At 57.0% G+C, this 12,366-nt stretch overlaps 6 protein-coding genes across 6 annotated transcripts in view; 3 read left to right on the forward strand and 3 right to left on the reverse strand.

The window, feature by feature from the left end:
* Positions 1-140: 140 nt before the first annotated feature.
* Positions 141-2,190, forward strand: GUITHDRAFT_108882 (hypothetical protein; the record flags this gene model as incomplete). The annotated part of the gene is made up of 9 exons (XM_005832165.1): positions 141-222; positions 340-379; positions 434-812; positions 910-1,172; positions 1,229-1,387; positions 1,671-1,737; positions 1,783-1,835; positions 1,886-1,940; positions 2,053-2,190. The coding sequence occupies 9 exons, from the start codon at positions 141-143 to the stop codon at positions 2,188-2,190; spliced, it is 1,236 nt and encodes a 411-aa protein (XP_005832222.1).
* A 96-nt stretch (positions 2,191-2,286) lies between these two features.
* On the reverse strand, positions 2,287-4,467 carry GUITHDRAFT_139159 (hypothetical protein; the record flags this gene model as incomplete). Its single annotated transcript, XM_005832166.1, has 14 exons — positions 2,287-2,369; positions 2,415-2,481; positions 2,532-2,600; positions 2,640-2,717; positions 2,769-2,853; positions 2,968-3,112; positions 3,161-3,275; positions 3,307-3,450; positions 3,499-3,710; positions 3,766-3,832; positions 3,878-3,974; positions 4,025-4,125; positions 4,176-4,274; positions 4,324-4,467. The coding sequence occupies 14 exons, from the start codon at positions 4,465-4,467 to the stop codon at positions 2,287-2,289; spliced, it is 1,506 nt and encodes a 501-aa protein (XP_005832223.1).
* A 1,145-nt stretch (positions 4,468-5,612) lies between these two features.
* On the forward strand, positions 5,613-6,427 carry GUITHDRAFT_152778 (hypothetical protein). The gene is made up of 3 exons (XM_005832167.1): positions 5,613-5,695; positions 5,963-6,054; positions 6,308-6,427. The coding sequence occupies exons 1-3, from the start codon at positions 5,645-5,647 to the stop codon at positions 6,363-6,365; spliced, it is 201 nt and encodes a 66-aa protein (XP_005832224.1). The 5' UTR covers positions 5,613-5,644; the 3' UTR covers positions 6,366-6,427.
* A 216-nt stretch (positions 6,428-6,643) lies between these two features.
* GUITHDRAFT_108885 (hypothetical protein) lies at positions 6,644-9,229 on the reverse strand (the record flags this gene model as incomplete). The annotated part of the gene is made up of 11 exons (XM_005832168.1): positions 6,644-6,759; positions 7,040-7,446; positions 7,492-7,653; positions 7,698-7,992; positions 8,043-8,328; positions 8,370-8,495; positions 8,612-8,683; positions 8,734-8,822; positions 8,868-8,989; positions 9,033-9,077; positions 9,123-9,229. 11 exons carry the CDS (start codon positions 9,227-9,229, stop codon positions 6,644-6,646), a joined length of 1,827 nt encoding a protein of 608 aa, XP_005832225.1.
* Positions 9,230-9,738: 509 nt separating this feature from the next.
* Positions 9,739-11,787, forward strand: GUITHDRAFT_139161 (hypothetical protein; the record flags this gene model as incomplete). Its single annotated transcript, XM_005832169.1, has 11 exons — positions 9,739-9,811; positions 10,060-10,105; positions 10,159-10,204; positions 10,251-10,401; positions 10,443-10,552; positions 10,668-10,720; positions 10,773-10,834; positions 10,892-10,948; positions 10,996-11,057; positions 11,143-11,244; positions 11,575-11,787. 11 exons carry the CDS (start codon positions 9,739-9,741, stop codon positions 11,785-11,787), a joined length of 975 nt encoding a protein of 324 aa, XP_005832226.1.
* Positions 11,788-12,110: 323 nt separating this feature from the next.
* GUITHDRAFT_71458 (hypothetical protein) overlaps positions 12,111-12,366 on the reverse strand; it is a gene marked incomplete at both ends in the record, with an annotated part of 2,116 nt that continues 1,860 nt past the window's right edge. Inside the window, one exon of the mRNA XM_005832170.1 lies at positions 12,111-12,176. Coding sequence (XP_005832227.1) covers positions 12,111-12,176 — 66 coding nt within the window. The remainder of the gene's footprint in view (positions 12,177-12,366) is intronic.

Genomic DNA, 12,366 nt, shown 5'->3' on the forward strand with positions numbered 1-12,366 from the left:
GGAGCAGCACAAGGAGCAGCACAAGGAGCAGGAGCAGGAGCACAGGCCTTTCACAGGTTTCCATCAGCCTCGTCCCCTCTATGACCGCCGGGATAAGACCGTAGGACCATAGGGTGGGAGGCAGGCGAAGGCAGGTGACAATGGCGGCTGTAACGCGCCTCCTCCTCTTTGCGGTGCTTGTATGGGGAGCAAGAGGAGGAGACGACGATGGGATGAAGGAAGGTAGGTGTTTGTCTTTCTTCCTCCCCCCCTGTTCCACATTCAAGGTCCCTTCCTCGTCTCCCCCACTCCTCCTCCTCCCTGTTCCGCCCGACTCGCGATCCCTGACGAGCAGTGCAGAGAAGCTACCTCCTGCGTACGATCCAGCATCGTATCCCAGGTGAGCTCGAACCTCTCTGTCCTCCTCTGCTACAAGGCTGAGCAGGGCCCGCAGTCCCGCACACAACCACTTGCTACACTTCCAGGAAGACGTCAACGAGTGGAAGTTCGAGACGACGCAGAACCTGCAGCGGCCCTTCATGCAGCAGCTTTACGAGACTTCCAAGCAGCTGTACGAGGATCCCTACGACGCCAAGTCCTACGTCGATCTCAGGGAGCAGCTCAACTCGCACTGCAACCGGGTGTACAACCAAACATGCGAATGGCAATTCAGCCCTCCTTACAACCCAAGGAACCATGTGGAGAGGGAGGAGGGCACCTCGACGAATGCTGCCATCGTCTATCTGTGCTGTGCAGATGCGCAGGAGTTCCAGGACTTTCTGTGGTCCCTCAAGTTTCTTGATCTCAACTTCAACAATGAGTTCAAGTATCCGGTCGGTCGCGCAAATGGAGGGGGAGGAGGATGGGGGTTGGGGAGGGGAGCATGAAGGGAGAGAGGAGAAAGGGAGGAGCTAACAGCATAGCATGCAGGTGCTTATCTTCCATGAGAACTTCGGGACTGCTCAGTTCAACATGATCCGCCAAATGTCCCAGTCCAACATCAGTTTCCACAAAGTGAACCTGCAGGTCCCAAGGTTCCTGGACTTGCAGCAGGTACCCCGGTGGTACAAGGGATTCTCCCTGGGGTTTCGCAACATGATCCGGTTCCATGCTATCGAGCTGTACGAACATCCTGCCATGCAGCACTTCGACTACTACTGGAGGCTCGACTCCGACTCCTTCATCCTGGGCAGGTGAGTACCCTGCCGGCTGCCGCCTCCCCTCGCTCATGGTGGCGCATGCTGACTAGGTTGTGGGTGGATCCCTTCGAGTTCATGAGGATCAACGACTACAAGTACGGCTTCATAGCGACCATGACGGAGAAGGAAGACTTCATCCAGGACTTGTGGGAGCTGCACGAGGCGCATCGAAGATCGGAGGGCATCGTGTCCGAATGGTTCAAGGGCAAGTGAGTAGACCGATGCTCCCTTCCCTTCCCTTCCCTTCCCTTTTTCCTTTCCCTCCCTTCCCTTTTTCCTTTCATTCCCTTCCCTTCCCTTCCCTTCCCTTCCCTTCCCTTCCCTTCCCTTCCCTTCCCTTCCCTTCCCTTCCCTTCCCTTCCCTTCCCTTCCCTTCCCTTTTCCCCTCCCTCCCTTTCTCTTGACCTCCCCTCCTCCACTCCCTAGTCTCCCACCAACACATTCCCTCACTCCGTCCTCGTGCTCGTCCGTGCTCTCATCACTCGCTCGCAGGTGGAACGGGTTCGGGTTCTACACCAACTGCGAGATCGCGCGACGAGACTTCTGGCAGCTGCCTCAGGTCCTCGCGTGCTGGGCGGGGGGAGGACGATGACAGACGGGGCAGGTCGCGTCCTATCTCAAGAGGATAGACCGGGAGGGAGGCATCTACAAGTCGAGGTGAGCGTGCTGTCAGATAAAGTCCGTCCGCCTCCTCACCCTCATCACAGATGGTCCGAGGCGACGATTCACTTCCTTGCAACCACCCTCTTCTTGGCCTCACAGGTGTTCGCACCGAAAGAGAGGAGAAGTGGGGATGGGGGGAGGAAAGGGAGGAAGGGGAGGAGGGAGGAGCAACCCAGGAGGAGGAGGAGGAGGAGAGATGACAACGAGACAGGAGCTGTTGCAGATTGTGTTTCTGCCTTACTGGCATCAAAATCTCGTCATCCTACCTCAGCCATGGTCGGAGACGGACCAGACCAACCCGGACGGGACAGCCAAGGCGAGACAAGATAGACAAGAGCCGAGGAGTTAGAAAACCTTAACAAGTGTTGATTTCAAGTATTATAAGATGACGAGAGAGAGATACAAGAGAAAAGAATATAAACACAGATCAGATCATTGAGGAGCTTCAGATGCCCTCGCGCTCCAGGTGCTTCACGAACGCACTAGAACTTGAGAACCCGAGGGCTTCGATGCCCTTCATACCGATGCCTGACAACATCGTTAGCTCCCGAGCAACTTGAACCAACACGAGACCTTTCGCTTCATCCTCCGCGCGCACAACCTTAGGATCCTCGCGCTTGGCCGAGAGCAGGACCTTGTTCTGCCATGCTGTCTCAGACGCCAATGTCGATCATTCGAGCCTTGACTTACCGCAGGAGGAAGACGAGGAGCGGAGAGTTTCATTCCATGCTTCTGCTCCCATTCAAGCGACTCTTGCTCCTGCCGGACGTGAGAGACGAAGAGCATGGAGGAGGAGACCTTGGAGCTCAAAGCTCTCTTGGTAGGTGCATCCCCTCGTTGAGCTCCATGGCTCGACGTTGGAGCGGCTGACGAGACCTGCACATGATGACGTCAGACCTCCTAGCCAGCGCCAGGAGGACGCGCTACCGGTCGAAGGCCTTCGGTCGACTCCCACTTGGCGTCACGTTTCAGCCCTTCGTGGACGATGTCGTGAATCTCATCCTTGACCAACCTGACCAGAGATCAGCACAACAGCACCTTCACAACTTCACCCTCCCCTCAAAGCTCCTTCTCCTCCTTCACCCTCCCTCACCACTTTCCCTCCCTCTCTTTCCCCTCTGCTTACTTGATCGGAATCAGAGCTAAGCCGTCCACGCGGGCCTCATTCTCCAACATCTTGATTGATTGCTCCTTCTTGAGCTCATTCTGAGAGCTTGATTTCAAATCAGACTTTGAAACTTTGAAGTCAGCAAGATGATTTCGAGCTGATCCTGAAATTTTCGTTCAGTGGCACCAAGATCTCAGCAGGGGCAACATACTTGGCTGTTGTGCTTCCTGCTGCTTCGGCTTCAGACTGAGCGACATGATGGAGGCGCGCGACCCTCTGAGAGCATCGATCGGCTTGATGCCATGCTCGAGATACCACTTGACCACCTGTCAAGTTCATAGCCGTCAGCTAGCCTACATGCCTTGAGAGCAAGCAAGACATCACAGGGTCCGTGCTTGCTTCTGCATCGCGTTTCCACGTCTTCAAAGTTGTTCGCTCAGACTTGTGCAGGTTGTTGAGATGGCTCGCTCGCTTGGCGGCGGCAAGCTTGTGCAGCTCCTCCTGACACAACTTGTTAAGCAGCATAGTAAGCAGTCAGCCCTCTCCCACCTTGGCCTGCTTGACCTTCTCCTCTGCCTTCTCCTCCTCCATCTTGACTTTTGCAACTTTCACATGAACGTCGGCAGGTGGATGCGACAGAGCAGGAACAGAGTGCGAGGTGCGAGTCTGAGGTCGTGGAGTTGGAGGAGCAGCCTTCTTCAAGCTTTTCTCCTGGGCATTCACGTGGTTGAGCGACTGCTGTTGTACCTTCGACTCTTCAGCTGCAAGCAGGACAAGACTTAGCGCCATCATGTGCCGTGAAGCGAAAGCAACCACCTTTGAGACGCATGCAATAGTCAACGCTGTGATAGAAGAAGCAGTCCGCATCGTAGGTGCCCCCGACCTGTCCCATGTCACACACAACTTCGAGAGCTCAGAGATCACGTACTGATGGCTTTGCTGTGGATGCTGATCCTGAGCCCTTCAAGGACTGCTCTCGTCGCGCGCAGTAGCTAGCAGGGTGCTTGTAATAGCAATCTACACCACTGCAGATGATTCAGCACAGCATTAACTTTGTAGCAAGAAATGAAGTCACGTGGCAGGATGACCACTCTTCTCTCCCTGAAACAGTTTTCCCGTCTGCAGGTATCTGATCGCCCACTTCGACTGCTCGCTGACTTCGGGCGAATGATCCTGCTGGTAAAGCTTTCAAGAGTGGCCTCTCGAGTGCGCTGGAGATCGCACACCTTGGCAGCCGGCGAGGATGACGAGTCAGCATGCGAGTTTGAGTTGGGAAACGTGAGAATGTTTGCATATGACTCGAGCTCTGCGCTGGCTGACGGCTTCTGCAGTACAGTGTGACAAAGGCAGGCCATGGACATGGAAGCGGCTTACCACCATCCCATCCCCCCCAAAGATGTAAAGCACACTTCTGGAGCTTGTCGACTCATCTCCTCCTCTTATTGTCGTCAGCAAAAGCGCCATAGATAGCGCTAGTGCCGCCATCGCAGCGGCTGCTGACCGCCCAAGACCTGCCATGGCGCCGAACCCTCTATTTCCGGACGAGCGCAGAAATGGGATTGTGAGGGGATGAGGGGTCATCAGATGAGGATGAGGGCGATGAGCTGGAGACTTCAACTTCCTACCCTACCCCCTTTTAGGTCCGTGACTCCACCCCTACCCCATCCCCTGCCAGGAAACACAAGTTGATCACCCCACCTATCTCATTCCCTGATGACAATTGATCTGGGTACGGGTACTTGACTACTCAAATGTACCCCTGTGGGTGCCTTCACCATCGTTTCAAGGCACCCCCCCCTTATGTCCACCCCACCCCATCCCTGCAGGACCACATCACTGGCCGCCTGCCATGCAGGAGGTTCTGCTCAGCTTCGGCCCCGCCACCTACCGCCTCCACCTCGACACGGAGCAGCCAGCCGCCTTGTTCCACACGTGAGAGGAGGAGGAGGAGGAGGAGCAGGAGCAGGAGCAGGAGCAGGAGCAGGAGGATAGGGCGTCGATGATGGGCAAGAGTTGCTGGTAGTGCTGTTACAGATGATGCAGGAAGGGTGAAGGTTGGTGAGGGAGAGCAGGTGGTGGAGGGTTCTCTAGCTTCTGAGAAGTAGAAGAGAAGCTCAGCAGCGCATACAATCAGGTGATCACCTCAGCTCTCAGTCGTGCGGATGAGAAGGCCAGGGTACCGTAAGAACAGTGCTGGGAAACAATGGTGCTGGAGTGTTTTACCTCCAGGTGCACGAGGAGCTAGCTTGTAGATGTAGTGCAAGATCTGCCAGCTATCTGTGTTAGTTCGAACGTCATGGGCTGATCAGATCGACAAAGAATGAGTCACACTGAATGACGTCGCCATTGAAGTCAGGTGTACCTGGCGACTGGCGTGCATCCAAAGAGGCAGAAGGTGATCGGGTTCAAGGGGCCCGGAGGTCCCATCGCTCCTCTCCTCCCCGATGGAGATCTGACCAAGATGGGCATCCATGATGGGATGAAGCTGAGCCTGACCATGTAAGGAGGGGGGAGCTTCCCCTGATGCCGTTTCCTCACGAGGGTTGGGTTCAGGTTGCCTGTGGGGCAGGAGATTGAGCCGACGCAGACATCTCCTCACCCTGTGGATAGGATCGGAAAGAAAATCATGGTGATGGGGCAGCGGGTTGATGCGATCGAGAGGATCGTCTCGTTCCATGGGGAGGTGGTCGAGGTCATGCAGAAGCTGCACAAGCTCGCTCTCTACCTTGCTGAAGATGGGATGAAGGTTGGTTGTAGATGTTGATGTTGGTGATGGTTATACCAATGATGATGATGAATGAATGATGAATGGGTGATGTTGATATTGCCATCAACTTTGTCGTCGTCATCTCCATCGAAGCACATTAGTGTTCTGGGCCTAGATATTTGCGTGATCAATTTTGATTGTTGTTTGCTGCTCTTGCTCTTGCTCTTGCTCTTGCTCTTGCTCTTGCCCTTGCCCTTGCTCTTGTCGTTCCTCGCCCTCCCTTCTCACTCTGCTGGATGCGATCAGCTGATGTTGTCTGTCGACGAGCTCAACGGGGATGAGAACATTCGCATGGCGAGAAAGGGACTCGTGAAGAGCATGAACCACATCCTTGACAGGTCAATCTCTCTTACCTATTTCTCTCCTTCCTCTCCTTGCTCGTCCCTACCTCCTCCTCTTTCTCTCCCTTCACCCTTTCCTCTCCTTCCCCTTCTTTGTCTACTGCCTCTTTCTCTCCTCCCCTCTCCTTCGTCTCTCCCCTCTCCTCTCTCCTCTCTCTCCTATCCTCTCTCTCCGCTCTCTCTTCTCTCTCCCTGCGCTGCATTCTTTGCCCTGCCTTACTAGACTGCTTTCTGACCTGGATGTGATCAGATTGGAAAAGCTCAAGACGGAGCTCAACGTCCCTTCCCTTCAGAACGAGAGCTCCTGACCCCCATGCACTGGCGAGTGAGATGTGCATGGACGTGCTTTCGGATGGAGCCGGCGCAGCGAAGGCCCGGGGCCCGGAGGCCCGGCCAGTCCTACAGCCGAAGACTGAGCCGAAGACTGAAGAAGTGAATTGAGACGGACTGACGTTTCATTCATGTAGATTATGCGCTTACATGTAAGATCCTGTGAATAAGATGTCCTCAAAGTAGACCGAACGAGCGACAGAGAGTTCTTGGGATGATCCTCCTTCACTGATATCTTACTGTCCTCTCCTCTCCTTCACTTCCTCTGGACGATGGAGGGCAGCGCATGATGCGGGTGTGCGAAGAAGGGTAAGTTCTTGCTCAGGTCAATGACCGGCAGCTGGCCGAACCTCATGTAGTGCGGCTCGAAACCTACGTGGAACCAGTTAGCTCAAACTCAACTCATGCTGGCCCTCCTCCTGCCCCATCTCTCCCTCCCTCCCTCCCTTCCCTCCCTCCCTTCCCTCCCTCCCTTCCCTCCCTCCCTTTCTCGCTTCCCTCCTTTCTTCCTTCCCTCCTCCCTCTCCCCCTTCTTTCCTGCACCTTTCCTTCCTCCTTTCTTTCCTCTTCCCCCCTCCTTCCCTTTCCCTTCCTGCCAGCCATCTCCCAAACCGCTCACAAGCGGCACGAAGAGGCAGGGCTGCTCGCTTACCTGCCGCATCCTGCGGGTGCGAGACCAAGTGAGGCTGGGCCGAGTGGACGTGCGCCAAGTGCCTCGCTGCTCCTGCACCTCCGACCGGCTCGTCGGGCGCGTATGTGAGGGGACGGGAGTGCGACAGGGCTGACTCGGGCCGAGGAGGGACGTCGCGCGGGGCTGCGCGAGGACGGAAGTGGGGGATTCCGTCCGGGTCCACGGAGGACACAACCTTTTCGGAAGCCAAGGCCCTGAGCAAATGGTTCCCGTCCAAGCTCTTGTACTTGACCTCCTCCCTGGACGGTTGCTGGGCAGCAGGAGGCGGCATCTTCGATTTGCTTTCCTCCTCCTCCTGCCGTTGGATCCTCCAGTTCACCCGGTCAGCGAAGTACTGGCTGGGCTTGCCACTGTCGGAGGGAGCAGACCTGCGCGCATGGGTTTCATCCTCCCCCAGCTGACATTCAGCTCACCTTGCACTCGTCACCACGTGATGCCCCTGTGCCGGCACCACGTGATGCCCCTGTGCCCTGAGCTGGACCTCCTGCACGGCCTGGATGGGAACGTCGTAGAGCCTCTGCTGGACGGCAGCTCCGCTCTGCGGAGCTCTTGTACTGGAAGATGGAGGAAGAGACCTGGGGCAGGGAATGAGCTACGGCACCCTCGCTCCTCCTCTTACATCCCAATCTCCATGCTCGCGCTCATGTACGGCCGCGCGTCCATGCTCGCGCTCATGGACGGGACTCGCTCGCCATGCATCGCTTGGGGAGGCAGGACGGGCGACCGGCTGGTAGGAGGATGCGAGAAGATGTTGGAGCCGCTGATCCGGAGGCTGCCCTGGTCCAGCTGGGGGACAAGGGCGGGTACGCTCCTTCTGCTGTCTGGCTTGACCAGAGCAGGAGGAGGCGAGGCGACCTTGAGAATGGGCTGCGCTGGAGGAGAGGGGAGAGCTCTGTCCTTGCCCGCTAGTTCAGCTGCCGTTATATCAGAAAGCACGAACATCGCAAGGAGCAGCGCCCGCCACCTCGCCATCCCGTCCGGTGCTGGCACAACTCCTCGTGGCTCGCTACTGTGTTGTAGTCCCCGGAGAACCCGCAGCCGAAGTCGCAGCGGAACAAGAGGGCGTTGTCCTTGTTCTCCTCCGCTGCCGAGGGGGCGGGGGCCGGGGGAGCAGGAAGGTGCTGGTCATGATGGTTCGCATGTCTGGCCGACCCCTCAAAGGCGATGTCGACTCTGTGAGGAACGGCCTGGTCCTCGCTCGCCCCCGCCCCCTCCCTGCCCTGTTGTGCTGCTGGGAATCGAAACTCCTGCTGGGGGAGTCAGCGTTACTCTGTTTCTCCTGCTCCGATACCGTGGGAGTGCTGGCAGGAGGCGACAAGGTCTCTTCGGCCTCGGGGACGCTCTCCACAGGAGCGGACGGGGAGGAGAAGCCTGACGGGAGTATGGCAGCTTTGGACCTGACCTCCTCCTCCTTCTTCTGCCTCCCTTGTCAGGAGGACGAGGACGAGGACGAGGACGAGGACGAGGCGAAGGTGGTGATGAGGGGGGGGGGGGGGGGGGGAGGCAGCGAGGTAGCAGCTGGAGGGTTCAGACCTTGGGGATCTTTGAATGAGAGGGAGAGCTTCGAGAGCTTCTGGAGATTGTCGGCGAGAACGACTGGGAGTGCTGCGAGATCGAGTGTGAACGAGGGAAGTCTCGAAATTCCTTCGTCCTACCGTCACTGGAGCCCTCAACAGCTTCACCACTCTCTCCACGTCGTCTTTCATGCTTCGAATCAACAGCTCCACCGCTGTCCCTTCAAGACCTGCGCCGTCGTCATGCCATGCTAGCGGGCTCTACCGTGACCGACCCAGAATCAGTTTGCTGACGTCCTTGGAGTCACTTCCTTCCAAGCTGAAACCGTCCACCGCTAGGATGATGTCGCCGGGAAACAAGATCGCCTTGGATGGGCCGTGCCTGTGCAGGACCAGGCTGAACGGGAGCGGAAGGCACTCAGAGGCAGCAAGGGACTCACTCGGCAGCCTGCGTGACGATGAACTGTCTTGATGTCTTGTCATGCCTGCCATGGCGATCAGACATGGCGGCAGTCGGTCGCAGAGGTCACTTGAAAGTTATCCCGATCCCCACAAAGTCTTCCAGCCCTTCCTTCTTGAGCGCTGCGTTGGCAGCGACAATCTTGGACTTCTTGTCGCTTAGAGGACGGATATCCATAGCTAGCGACCTCTCCTCTCCTTAAATCCTGGTTCATCAGCACAAGGAACACACTGGCAGCCTGCTGAGAATCTTCCTGCATCATTTCCTCTAGTCCCACGTCCTCTCCCCCGGTCTCTCCCTTCCACTCCCGACCCCAATCCCTCGCTCCTTTATCCTCTTCGAATCTCCTCCCTCGCACATAAGGGTCCGAGGCTCCCCGGTGTCCTCCCTACTCCCTCCCTCTTCTCTCTCCCTCTCTCCTCTTCTCTCTCCCTCCCTCTCTCCTCTTCTCTCTCCCTCCCTCTCTCCTCTTCTCTCTCCCTCCCTCTCTCCTCTTCTCCCTCTCTTCCTCTCTCCTCTTCTCCCTCCCTCCCTCTCCTCCTTGATTGTTCGGCGTCCCTTCTACACATTGACAAGCTCCGAGGGCTTGACAGCTGTGCATGTACATCATAGCCCTCCCCCTCATCCCCACACACACCCTATTTCCTAAAAAGTAAAAACCAGAGTAAAACCAGAGCAACGAGCCCATGGTGCCATGGCTGCTCAGCGACATCTTGATAGTCGCGGGGGCAGCGACTGCCGTAGCCTGGCATGGCAGAGGTGAGGAGGAGGAGGAGGAGGAAGAGGAAGAGGAGGAGGAGGAGGAGGAAGAGCTCAAAAATGGCCAACTTCCGCTAGAGCGGGTGCACGAGAGAAGGAGAGGAGGTCGATGAGGTCGGAACAGATGGAGGAGCGCGGTGTTTGGAGGTGGTTGGTGGGATTCAGGGGAGGAGAAGGAAGAGAGAAGGAGTTCTACTTGTTCTATCCCTCTCGATTTGCTAGTGGTGCCTGCTGAGATGCCATGGTAGGGATGCTTCTCGTGTTCAAGACTCGTTCGGGGCCGTTCAATCAGATGTAAGCAGGAATCTTCTTTGTGATCGTTGCCGTTTACGTCTTGCTCCATTCAGGTGGTTTCCGAGGATGTGGATTTTGTTTCTCTTCCTGCTATGGACTGTGAGCGATGTTGCCTGCTGCTTTCTTGTTGCTGATGCTGTTCAAGTTTTCCTTTGGCCTCTGTATGTCGCAGGTTCAGGCATTGCTGCCGGGGAGCGCAGCAGAGGCATGTCAAGCCTTCTCCTTTGTCAAAGATGGAGTTCTTGAGCCATGGACTTGCATCCTCCTGGTCCTGCTGCTCAAGATACAATGGCCAGGTGTAGAGTGAGGTCGCGAGGCAATGCTTATGGGGGAGCAGGGACGGTTGTGATCGCGCTCCAGTGGATGAGGGGGCAGCTGCAGGGCTCCTTCAGTAGTGCCCTCAAGCAGTTCGATGCGTCGACAGTTCACTTGTCTCCTGCAGCGACGGTGAAGAAGAGAAGCAGAGGAGGAAGAAGAGGGGGGGGCGGAAGACGGGAGGGGAGGGAGAGGAGGGGAGGGAGGGGAGGGGAGGGGCGGAGGACTGACTGAAGGCATGCTGCAGATGTGGCTTTCAATGCTGCTGCTTGTCCCCTCGATCGCCTTCCATGTCACCTGGTGGCCCTTTTCCTCCTCCTGACGCTCTTGAGCCTCATCGGATGCTCCTCAGGTACAAGTTCAGCCTCTCGGGATCTGCGTGGGACCCGATGGCAGTGACCTACTCCAGCCCATGTGAGAGCAGGTGAAGAGCTGGGGACGAGTCGAGGGCTGCTTGTCAACGTACCGTAGGCTCGGCCACCTGCTGGGGTTTCTTTCTACGACCTCTGCGCCATCTTCTTCTTGCAGGTAGCCTTCCCCTCCTCAGCTCGCTCCTGCCTCACCCGAGCACGCAGCTCTATGCTACGAGACTGGCCGGCATGGCCATCAACAGGAAGATCAGAAGCAGGCTCTTCATGTGAGGCTTCTACCCCAGCTACGATCTAGCTGACGTCCACATGCTCAGGATGAAGTGGGTGATCTCGAGCTTGCTCCTGCTGCAGCTCCTTCTGCGGTACGTCTCGCTGCTCCACAGAGCGATCATGGGAGGCGACCTGGCGCAGTGGAAGAAGGAGATCATCTTCATCTGCTACTTCTGGACAGTGGTATGCTCCCTCCTCTCCTCAGCTCGTTCTCCTCCCCTCCTCCTTCAGCTCCCTCTCCTCAGCTGGGCTCGTTCTCCTCCCCTCCTCCTTCAGCTCCCTCCTCTCCTTAGCTCGTTCTCCTCCCCTCCTCCTTAAGCTCCCTCCTCTCCTCAGCTCGTTCTCCTCCCCTCCTCCTTCAGCTCCCTCCTTTCTTCAGCTCGTTCTCCTCCCCTCCTCCTCCGTATCTTCCCGTCCGCTTCTCGCTCATCTTCCCTGTCTCTCCCTCCTCTCCCTCCTCTGCGTTGTCGTCCCTGGTTCTCCTATCCCGACTGTTGATGAGCATGTGCTCAGGTCGTGTTCGGCATGTCGTCCTCGTGGCTCCTCGTCTTCAGGCCCGTGCTGCAGTCCAGGTCTCTATCGATGCCCCGCAAGGAGAAGAAGGAGGAGGTGAAGGAGGCCAAGACAGCGAGCTCCTCGCAAGGGAGTCGAGGGCATGCCGACACGACTCTCCTGTACCATATGCCCTTGACAGACATAGTGGAGGGTGGCGGGAAGACGGAGTGAGGAAGGGGCAAATGAAAGAAGGGGCGATGAGCGAGGAGGAGGACGTGTACAATATTGCTATGTGTGTAATTGTGTATAGTTTCGTATATTGCATCTCTTGGAAAAACAGAAGGCAATCTGATCCAGCAATGTGTGCAAATCTTCAAGTGGTGCAGTCCGGAAGGGCGAGAGGACGAGGTTGAAGGAGGAGGGAAAGGAGGAGGGGGGAGTGCGTTGAAGCGGGGGAAGTGGCAGACTTCATTCGTCAAGTGTCTCCATGTAGGGTGAGAAGTAAGATCTGCAAGTTCAAGTAAGCTGAGAGCGAACGGGCAACTCACGCACGTTTGGCTGAGAAGCGAACGGACGGGGCCGAGGCCAGCGATGAGGACAGGGAAGAAAACGCCGATAGCCTGTGAAGAAGTGAGTGGGGGGAGAGGAGGAGGACGAGAGAAAATTGGGTGGAGGTTGGAACGGAAGGGAAAGAGGGTGGAGAAGGCGGGGATGGGTTGCAGAAAGTGGGATCGGGGGAGGAGAAGGGGGAGGGGGGAGGGGAGGAAAGTAAAGTGGAGGGGGAGGGGGGAGGGGAGGAGAGGGGAGGGG

This window comes from Guillardia theta (assembly GCF_000315625.1).
Source record: "Guillardia theta CCMP2712 unplaced genomic scaffold GUITHscaffold_36, whole genome shotgun sequence".
In the NCBI taxonomy this organism is placed as follows: Eukaryota; class Cryptophyceae; order Pyrenomonadales; family Geminigeraceae; genus Guillardia; species Guillardia theta.